The 10,000-nt window shown below is 43.0% G+C and overlaps 1 protein-coding gene across 3 annotated transcripts in view; it reads left to right on the top strand.

The window, feature by feature from the left end:
- The window catches only part of ARVCF (ARVCF delta catenin family member), a 261,665-nt gene that overhangs the window by 69,348 nt on the left and 182,317 nt on the right, over positions 1-10,000 (top strand). For all 3 annotated transcript variants that reach the window (XM_087942896.1, XM_087942894.1, XM_087942893.1), the window contains exon 3: positions 3,045-3,109. In XM_087942896.1, coding sequence (XP_087799022.1) covers positions 3,107-3,109 — 3 coding nt within the window. In that variant the 5' untranslated portion in view covers positions 3,045-3,106. The remainder of the gene's footprint in view (positions 1-3,044; positions 3,110-10,000) is intronic.

Below are 10,000 nucleotides of genomic sequence, written 5' to 3'. Positions count from 1 at the left end.
CAAGCAATTAGAAGAACCATTACAGGGGTTTTTCTTCCTCACTCTCCACCCTTTCTCATCTGAGGGCGGTATGATGTTTGATTAAAATTCAAAAGAAGTATGGCAAGGAGAGAAAATTGCATTGAATAATGAAGTATAGCTCGTTATTTTATAAAATATTGGGTACATGGCGTATTTTTCCTTTTGTTTCCCCGCATAGATCATTTTGTCAAATTGGATACAATCAAGAGCAGAGAGAGAAAAATGGACTTTAGGACACCAGGATGACTTGATGGAACGCAAAGTTGTAGATGGCTTTTACAAGTGGCATCAATCATAAATCTTATTTATTTGTATTGCACCTTTATTATTTTTACAAATAACTCAAGGCGGTGAACATACCTAGTACTCCTATCTCCTCCTATTTTCCACACAACAACAAGGTGGGTTGGGCTGAGAGAGAGAGGGAATGGCCCAACCTTATCCAGCCAGCTTTCATATCTAAGGTGGGACTACAACTCACAGTCTCCTGATGGCTGGCCCAAAGTTACCTAGCCAGCTTTCATACCTTAGGCAGGACTAGAACTCCCAGTCTCCTTGTGATAGGTCCAAAGTTATCCAGCCAGTTTTCATATCTCAGGAGAGACTAGAACTCAAGTCTCCTGGTGATTGGACCGAAGTCACCTAGCTGGCTTTCATGAACTCACTGTTTCCTGGTTACCACCCAACATCACCCAGCCATACCTTTCATACCTTACTTAAGCAGAACTAGAACTCACTATCTCTTGCTTTGTAGCCTGGTGCCTTAACTACTAGACCAAACTTTTCCTTCCCATTGGCAGATTTGTGATGGTCCATTTTTGTTTGACACATTTTGGTGGGGTTTCAACTTCCTTCTTGGGGCCTGCTATGGATAGGGTCACACTCTCCAAAGACTAGATCTTACTTTGTTGAACTCATTGTGGTATTTGCTGTTCAGGTATGGATTTTCAGAGCCAAGTTAGATACAAGCATCCATGAACTAGACTGATCTTGAAAAGCTAAATAGAGTCGGACCCCATTAACATTTGAGTGGGAGACCAACAAGGCTGTGGATTGCTAAACTGAAAGGAGATACCATATAAAAGAAAAATTTTATAGCTCGAGGTTGAACTGTGAAGTCCTTGATACTCTCTGAGCTTGGCTGCTTTCCTTGCAGATGTTTCATTACCCAACTAGGCAATATCTCTGATGATATTACCTAGTTGGGTAATGAAAATTCTGTATGAAAGCAACCAAGCTCAGAGGACATCAGGGGCCCGACAGTCTTCTTCCTTCTCCTCCTCCTCCTCTACACCCTTCTACCACTGTTGGTGTTACCTAGTTGTGTAATGAAACATCTGCAACAAAACAACCAAGGTCAGAGCACACCAAAGACCCCAGAGATTCTGCAAAACCAACCACATCTTAATGATTGCTATGAAGCCTACCAGGAGTCAACCAGAACTGAGACAAACCCAAAAGGATGTTTATTTTTTTTAAACAACTTGGGATGATCTATTTCCAAATTAATTCCAACATTGGGAAAACACTCATTTTTTGCTGCGAGCAGAAATTACGCTGATACGTTTCAGGACAAAATCCTAGCACAGACAGTCTGATTTGGAAACATGTTCCTTAGCAAAGGTGTCAAAATTATTTTGGACCTTCCTGGGCAAAAAAATATGTCAATTACCACTTCTCCTAAAAATGTGTGGCAGTTTCTTTTAGTTTCAGCATCTGTGTCCATGCTGGTAGAGGAGATACTACCTTGCTACAGCAAGATTAGTCTTTTGCCTGGAGGGATTTATGAATGTAAAATTCCTCTCTGTGTTTGCTGAGTTAACAATATGACATTTTGAATAGAGTACAACATTCTAACAACCAGGGAGCATATCTTCCGTAGAATAAGTAGCAAAACTTGCGACTTAGCTGTTTTTCACTTAGGTGAGAAAAAGACTTTGGGGCTGTAAGGACTAAAACACATTTAACAGATTAACAGAGTTGGAAGGGACCTTGCACTGTAAGGTCATCTAGTTTAATTTCCCCAGCTGCCGCCCAGGCAGGAGACCCTACACCATTTCTGACAAAGGGCAGTCCAGTCTCTTCTTGAAAGCCTTCAGTGATGAAGCTCCCACAACTTCCGAAAACAACTTCTGTTCCATCGGTTGATTGTTCTCACTGTCAGAAAATTCTTCCTTATTTCCAGGTTGAATCTCTCCTTGGTCAGTTTCCATCCATTATTCCTTGTCTGGCCTTCGGGTGCCTTGGAAAATAGCATGATCCCTTCCTCCTCTCTGTGGCAGCCCCTCAAATATTGGAAGACTGCTATCCTGTCTCTCCTGGTCCTTCTCTTCCCTAGACTAACCAGGCCCAGTTCCTGCAACCGTTCATCGTATATTTTATCCTCCAGTCCCCTCATCATCCTGGTTGTCCTTCTCTGCAGTCTTTCTAGAGTCTCAACATCTTTTTTATAGTGTGACCAAAACAGGACGCAGTATTCTAGGTGTGGTCTTACTAAGGCTTACATCTTCAGAGGTTGTGGGTGCTCCCAACACTGGAGGTTTTTAAGAAAAGTTTAGACAGCCATTTGTCTGAAATGGAATAGGGAATCCTACTTGAGCAAGGGTGGCGGGGGGGTGGACTAGAAGACCTCCAAGGTCCCCTTCAACTCTGTTATTCTGTTATGTCTGTTATGGGTAAAGAAGTATTGTTCATAGGAGATAAGACCCATTTTTAAAAGAAGTTGCTTCGCAAACATGTTTCTTCATAATTGCAAATGTTTCGGTGGTACGGCAGCCAGCTTTGTTGTGTGGCCTGTTTTGGCACTCCTTTGAAGACAAGAATTTTCAAAACCCTTTTGTGATAGATAGATAGATAGATAGATAGATAGATAGATAGATAGATAGATAGATAGATAGATAGATAGATAGATAGATAGATAGATAGATAGATAGATAGATAGATAGATAGATAGAATATGCAGTATTTATAGATTCTGTTGCATTGATCAACTTCTAAGCTGTTTCTTTCTTGTTCCTTAACAGTTTTCGCCAACCTGGAAATTCCCTGGGCTTTAACACCAAGGAGGTGGATTTAGTATAAAGCTATGGTAAGCAAATATTGACCCCAATTGGTATAGATGTTGACATTTTGATTGTTAACTTGGTCCTCATAGTGCTTCCTTAACTGGGTGACCTTCTTGGATTCCTCCCCTCGCCCAAATGTACCTGTGTGGTGGAACCCATACTTTGGATGAAGATTGCCAAATGTCTACGGAGCTTCTCAACCATCCAGGTCATGGATGTCCCAAATATGTTTTTTCAAGAGACAACTGGACTTTCTTGGTTTTTACTTGACACTGTTTCACTTCTCATCCAAGAAGCTTCTTCAGTTTCTGACTGAAGGGTGGAGAATGGAAGGATTTATATTCCTTCCAGATGACTGCAAGGAATATCAATCCTTCTTTCCATTCTCCATTATTCAATCAGAGACTGAAGAAGCTTCTTGGATGAGAAGTGAAACATCTTCAAGGAAAAGCCAAGAAAGTTCAGTTGTCTCTTGAAAAAAGCATCTTTGGGACAACTATGACCTGGATGACTGAGAGTCTCCACTGATAATGCCAACAGGGCTTGACTGCAAATGTTTTATTTTGAATGAAACCCTTCTGTTCTTCCTTCTTCCCTTTCCTTTTCTCCCTTTCCCTTTCCCTTTCTCTCTCTCTCCCTCTTCTTTACTTCATCCCTCTTTCTTTCTTTCTTTCTTTCTTTCTTTCTTTCTTTCTTTCTTTCTTTCTTTCTTTCTTTCTTTCTTTCTTTCTTTCTTCCTCTCCCTCTCCCTCTCACTCTCCCTCTCACTCTCTTCCCTCCCACCTACCTCCCTCTTTTTCTTTTTTCTTCCTTCCTTCCTTCCTTCCTTCCTTCCTTCCTTCCTTCCTTCCTTCCTTCCTTCCTTCCTTCCTTCCTTCCTTCCTTCCTTCCTTCTTTCTTTCTTTCTTTCTTTCTTTCTTTCTTTCTTTCTTTCTTTCTTTCTTTCTTTCTTTCTTTCTTTCTTTCTTTCTTTCCATCTAAGATTCCTGTATGCAGCTTCTGTCAGCCTCTGCCCATCTTACCCTTTAATACTCTTTGGTTTTTTGAATTTTATTTTGTTTATTTAATTTTATTGCAGACGGGCTTTATTCCATCGAGCAATTCCAAATCTCAAAATGGAAATATTAGTCACAGTTCAAAAGTTTGCCCTTTGGAAAGTTTCACCCTGAAAGTCTGAATTGCTATTTTTGTTATGTTCTTTCTGAGACAACGGGCGAGTTCTTTTCACAAAATTCTGCAGAGTTAGGAACAAACGGGGATTGTTTGTCCTAAATGTTTTGTTCCTGTTGTGCTCTTATCTCTACGCCTTGCTTTTTTTTTTAAAAAAAAAAATCAGTTTATTATAGTCAAAACCATTTACATGTGGGAAATGTATTATTAACTGTATTGCAAATGAAGTTCGATAACAAAACCGACTGTAAAACTCTTTTGTGCCTCCAAGAATTAAGCAACAGCGAGTTCTTTTCTTTTTCTCTGTTGAAATATTTTTTTTTTCCTTTTGCAAACAAAGCTTGCAAAACCATATTTACCACAGCTTTCTCTTCTCCTGGAAATCAGGTTCTGCTCCTACCATATGTCAGTATTATTAGTATGATTTATTTATCATTTTTTCAGATTTACTGCTCCCTTTATAGCCAATCATATTCGCTGCAATGCACAATAAAAGCCGAATAAAATCCTCGTACCTCAAACAAGAACAAACCGTCCTAATAAAACAATTTATTAAAACCTCCAATCGAGGACAATCTGCAAGGATTAAGACGGGCACTGGAAGAATTTTTAAAAGCACAATGGAGGTAACCTTCTAAGAACACAGCTCAGGGACAGCCTTAACAGGAAACACAAAACACTTTGGTTGCCAGGAAAACAACAAATGTGGAACTAGGGAATTCTATCTTATGATGGAGGGATTGAATGTTCAAAGGTTCTGCTTGTGGAGTAGGTTACAAGTCCTCAAGTGAAGTTGTTTGGAGTCAAGTCTCCAAGGATCTCAAGAGGCGATTGCTTGAGGGTTTTCGAGATTGGGAAGATAAGGGGAAAAAGATGTTGAGACTTTGGAAAGAGGTGCAGAGAAGAGCAATTGAAATGATTAAGGGCCCAGAGGCTAAAATTTGTGAAGAATGGTTGCACAAACTGGGCATGTCTAATTTAACAGGAAGAAGGACTAGGGGAAACATGATAGCAACGTTCCAATATTTGAGGGGCTGACACAAAAGAAGAGAGAGGTCAAGCTGTTATCCAAAAGCACTTGAAGGCAAGTCAAGAAGCAATCGACGGAAACTTAATGAAGGAGAGAAGCAACGTAGAACTAAGGAGAAAATTTCCAACAGTGTGAAAAATTAACCAGGGGAACAGCTTGCCTTCAGAAGTTGTGAATGCTCCATCACTGGAGGCTTTTTAAGAAGGGACTGGACAGCCATTTGTCTAAAATGGTTTAGGGTCTCCTGCTCAAGCAAGGGGTTGAACTGGATGACCTCCAAGATCCCTTCCACTTCCGTTATTCTGTAATCCTCTGTAAGGTGTTCTCTCCATTTCTATGGAGCCATGAAGGACTTTTTAGATTTATGCCACCCTTCTGACTTGGGTGGAGAAATAAACTGAAAGCCAGTGGCATGATATTGCCATGATTTCATGGTAACATTTATTTATTTTATTTTATTTATTTATTTGTCAAAAGCTTACAATATAACAGAAACAAGAATAAACATAAGTTTAAATACAAGAAATAGGAACTAATAATTGGGGACAATAAGACAGGGACGGTAGGCACGATTGTGCGCTTATGCACGCCCCTTACTTGAGTTTTTCTACTTGAGTTTTTCTGGCCATCTTCAAAAGGAACTTCGCAGAGAAACCATAGCATGAATTTAAGCAGGTCCTATATCCAGACTACCGCTATCCAAGTAGAATAATAACACATAGAAAAGAATATTTGCAGCTCAGGACTGAAGTGTGGTGGTATTTTCTGAGCTTGGCTGTTTTCTTGCAGATGTTTCATTTCCAGATTGCCACCAGTGCACTGATTTATGTTACCTACTTTGGGAAAGGAAATGTCTGCAAACAAAACCACCAAACTCAGGGAGCACCAAGGACCCCACAGAAATATCTCTAAGAGGATTTGAAATGTGGGCCACACCCAGCTGAACATATTTTCTTAGATGATTGTGAGTTGTTGCTTGATTGTTTATATTTTACATTCTTGCAGAGGGGGGATGCTGTTTTATCCCTTCCTGTCCATGGGGGAGGGATGTCCAAGAGGAGGGCATTAATTTGCTGGAACTGAAGACAGTCTTTGGGGTACCCCAAGGTCTCCACCCCACCCTCCCAAAATGCCACCAGAGTTGGTTCCCTTTTCTAACTGCTCAGGAAGAGGATAATGAGAGAAACGCACAGTTTTTCTTATTTGCTAAAGTGGCCTTTCTCTGAATGTGGTTAAACGATGGGTGAAAGTCATCCCTGAAGACTCATTTCCTTCCTCGTCATCTTTCTGTTACAAACCATCCTCAGTACGAGATCCAACGTAGCTCAAAAAAGATTGAGCTGTGGGGTGCAAACTTCCATTTGAAGTGTCAATCCAACCTTGGTTGGTGTCAGGAGGTGAACAGAGCGAGTTTGCAATTTGTGTTTGGATGGCAATCTTTGGGCTGTTGATCCAACGGGGAAGCTTTTGAAAAACCGCCAGGAGAAGGCAGACTGGCAAACCACCTCTGTCACACTGCCAAGCAACCTGTTAGACATGGCTTTCAGGAGTCAAGCTTAACTTGACCCTCTCTGTCCTTCTGAAACCCCTGGTGCAAATTTTTGGCAGCCGGCCTTGGGATCTGCAGGGAAAGTGAAGTTACAGCTTGCCAATGGACTGTCTTTTTCTTAATTAGACTGTTAGTTAATGCTTCATTAGGATTCAGCTCTCCTCAATCGAAGTCTCCAAGATTCCTAGAATCAAGGCATCCATGGCCTACACTGGCAATTGTTGTGTTGACCTCCAAAGCAAAATTTATTTATTTAGGAAAAATATATATATATGCCCTCCCAACCCCAACTTGCTCTCGGTGATTCTGGGTGGCTTGTAAGAATAAAAGAACAATACAAGAACAATAAAAAGCAATATCCCCTGTCCAGTGGTTACTACCAGTTCTGTGGCTGTGGCTTGGTGGGCATGGCGTGGCATGGCTTGTGGTGGCCCGCCGCAAAACCCATCCCCCCACCCACAACCTGTTTCCACCACCCTCTGTAGCACCAGCCGATCGGCTGTGGGCGTGGCAGTCGTGGGCATGCTGGCTGCGGGGGGGGAAGATTACTGCAAAATCCCCATTCCCTCCCCACCCCACTAACCTGCTTTCCAGTTCCATTCTCCTGTGCGGGGCAGCCAAAGAAGACCCAGCTGATCAGCTGGGACTCAATGGGAGGCAGATAAGAGATGGGGGTGGGGCCAGTCAGAGGAGGTATTGGCCAGTTCTCTGAACTACTCAAAAGTTCCACTAACGGTTCTTCAGAACTGGTCAGAACCAGCTGAATACCACCTCTGCCCCTGTCCCACTAACAACAACAATCAAATGGGGCACTTGGTGGGCTCCATCCCACTCTGAAGTCCTCAGGCTCTTGTCGAAACCACATCTTCCTGTCCTTTGGGAAGGTTGTCAAAGTGGGGACCAATGTTATCTTTGCAGGGATGATGTTCCACAGAGAGGAAGCCACCATGGAGAAGGCCCTTCTTCTTGGTCCTGCATTCCCTACCTCCCCACTCTGGTGGGTCAGGTAGATGTGATTGGGAAAATATGGTCCTTCACATAAACCTAATCCCAAACCACGTAGGTCTTTGAAGGTGACAACCAACACTTTGAGTTGAATCTGGATGCAAATTGGCAGCCAGCGCTACAAGGCCTCTTCTGTTGGACCCTGCTACTAAGAAAAGCTAGATCCAGAACCCATCACGTCCGATAAGGAGGCTCGGAAGAAGCTGTCAATTGAGAACCGATCTGCTTCTCAGGCCATTGGACGCCTCTGTGCAAAAAGACAGATTATTCCCGACAACTAAGGAGACCGTGTACATTTGCTTCACGCTGCTATTGTTGGCTGCCGCTGTGAAAAGAAGAAACAGGCAACCTCAAAAAAAGAAAGAAAAAATCACCCCGTTCTTCAAGGTGGGAGTTTTATACATGCACACACACACTCCCTCCTCTTTTCGCCTTCTCTTTGCGGAAGATCGATACTTTGGTCACAAGGTGGACATTAATTGCCTTCCAGTTTGTTCTCATAGTGGTCCAGCACATCATTCGTCTCTCCTCCTTCCAAATTGGGAGGGTTATCGTGTTAATTGGTTAGGCCAGACTTGTTGACTTGGATGCGAGGGGAAGGCGTTGCGAGCTAGGGATGGACTGTGTGCAAATATGTGGGGGGAAGCACCCACCCACCCCTACCCAAAAGGCACCCGGCAAGGCTGGCTGGTTGTGTAGATTGGACTAGGCTGGGATAACTGTGGGAGTGAGGAATAGACTGAAATGCATTCTGAAAAGGAGGGATGCTATATTGCGAAACAGTTGTGCTTTTTGGGTGAAGCAGAAAAGAAGAAATCATCTAAATTGACCTACAGCAGCAACCAGGAATGACATGTAAAGCTACTTCTGAGTAGTTTCTTTATACCTGTTCACCTATAGGCAGAATCTTGCTGGTGTTCTGACCCAAACCTGGTTCCAAGAGAGCAAATACAAGACAAAGGCAGCAGCCCCACCTTTTAATGTTTCATCTATGAATTCTGTTTCTTCACAGATAAAAGGCTGTTTCCAACTAATTAGCTCCGACAAGAAAGAGCCTTGCCAAGTTTTTGCAAGGCTGCCAAAAAAACAACAGATAAGAAATAGTTTACAGCACAAGAGTCTTCAAATACCAACTGGAATGTCCATGAGGCTGAGTTTCAAAACGTCTTTGCTTCCTACAACGAACGTTCGCTGCACAGCTGCCTTTTATCTTCTTGAAGGAGGGGCCATTACCCTGTAGCCTTACTCCTGAGTTGCCCGTGCTGTTGTAGCTGCTCTTTCCTACGAGCAATCCTACGCGCACTTGGCACAGGCTCCTCGGGAACCTCCTCATCACTGCTGCCAGCCCCCACAATCCCTGAAGATAGCAGCCCACTCCCTAATGGTCCTGGCTTTCCCAGCCATCCGCACCTGCTGCCGGCTAGCCACAACAGCCAGACTAAAGTACTGCAGATACACTCTGTGAACTGTTAAGGAGGAGCTGTCCTAACTTTCTTCCTGTCTAACACACATTCTAAGCTTTGCTGCCTCTTTTCCCTCTGGGAAAAAAAATATCTCTCCCTCCACCCTCCAACCAACAGCCCCACAACAAATAGTGATGAAAGAGCTTGTGAACTTCATAGGGCATTGTCTTCTTCTCCCCTTCAGTAAGTTTTCTGGACAGCAGAGGAACAAAACATCTCACCTCTTTGATTGCTTCTGTTTTATCAATTCTGCCCAGATAGATATCTTTGCATTATCTAGTTTGGTCTAGCGGTGAAGGCACCAGGCTAGAAAGTAGGAGACTGAGAGTTCTAGTCTTGTCTTAGGCCTGAAAGCTATCTGGGTGACTTTGGGCCAGTTACCAGGAGACAATGAATTCTAGTTCTGCCTTAGGCATGAAAGCTGGTTGGGTGACTTTGGGCCAGTTACCAGGAGACAATGAATTCTAGTTCTGCCTTAGGCATGAAAGCTGGTTGGGTGACTTTGGGCCAGTTACCAGGAGACAATGAATTCTAGTTCTGCCTTAGGCATGAAAGCTGGTTGGGTGACTTTGGGCCAGTTACCAGGAGACAATGAATTCTAGTTCTGCCTTAGGCATGAAAGCTGGTTGGGTGGCTTTGGGCCAGTTACCAGGAGACAATGAATTCTAGTTCTGCCTTAGGCATGAAAGCTGGTTGG

The sequence above is a fragment of the Notechis scutatus genome, chromosome 13 (genome assembly GCF_049901735.1).
Source record: "Notechis scutatus isolate UNSWTSFEM ecotype Mainland chromosome 13, rNotScu1.2, whole genome shotgun sequence".
NCBI classification, from domain to species: domain Eukaryota; kingdom Metazoa; phylum Chordata; class Lepidosauria; order Squamata; family Elapidae; genus Notechis; species Notechis scutatus.
The sequence above is the reverse complement of the archived record's forward strand: the minus strand, read 5'-3'. Positions and strand labels throughout refer to the sequence as shown.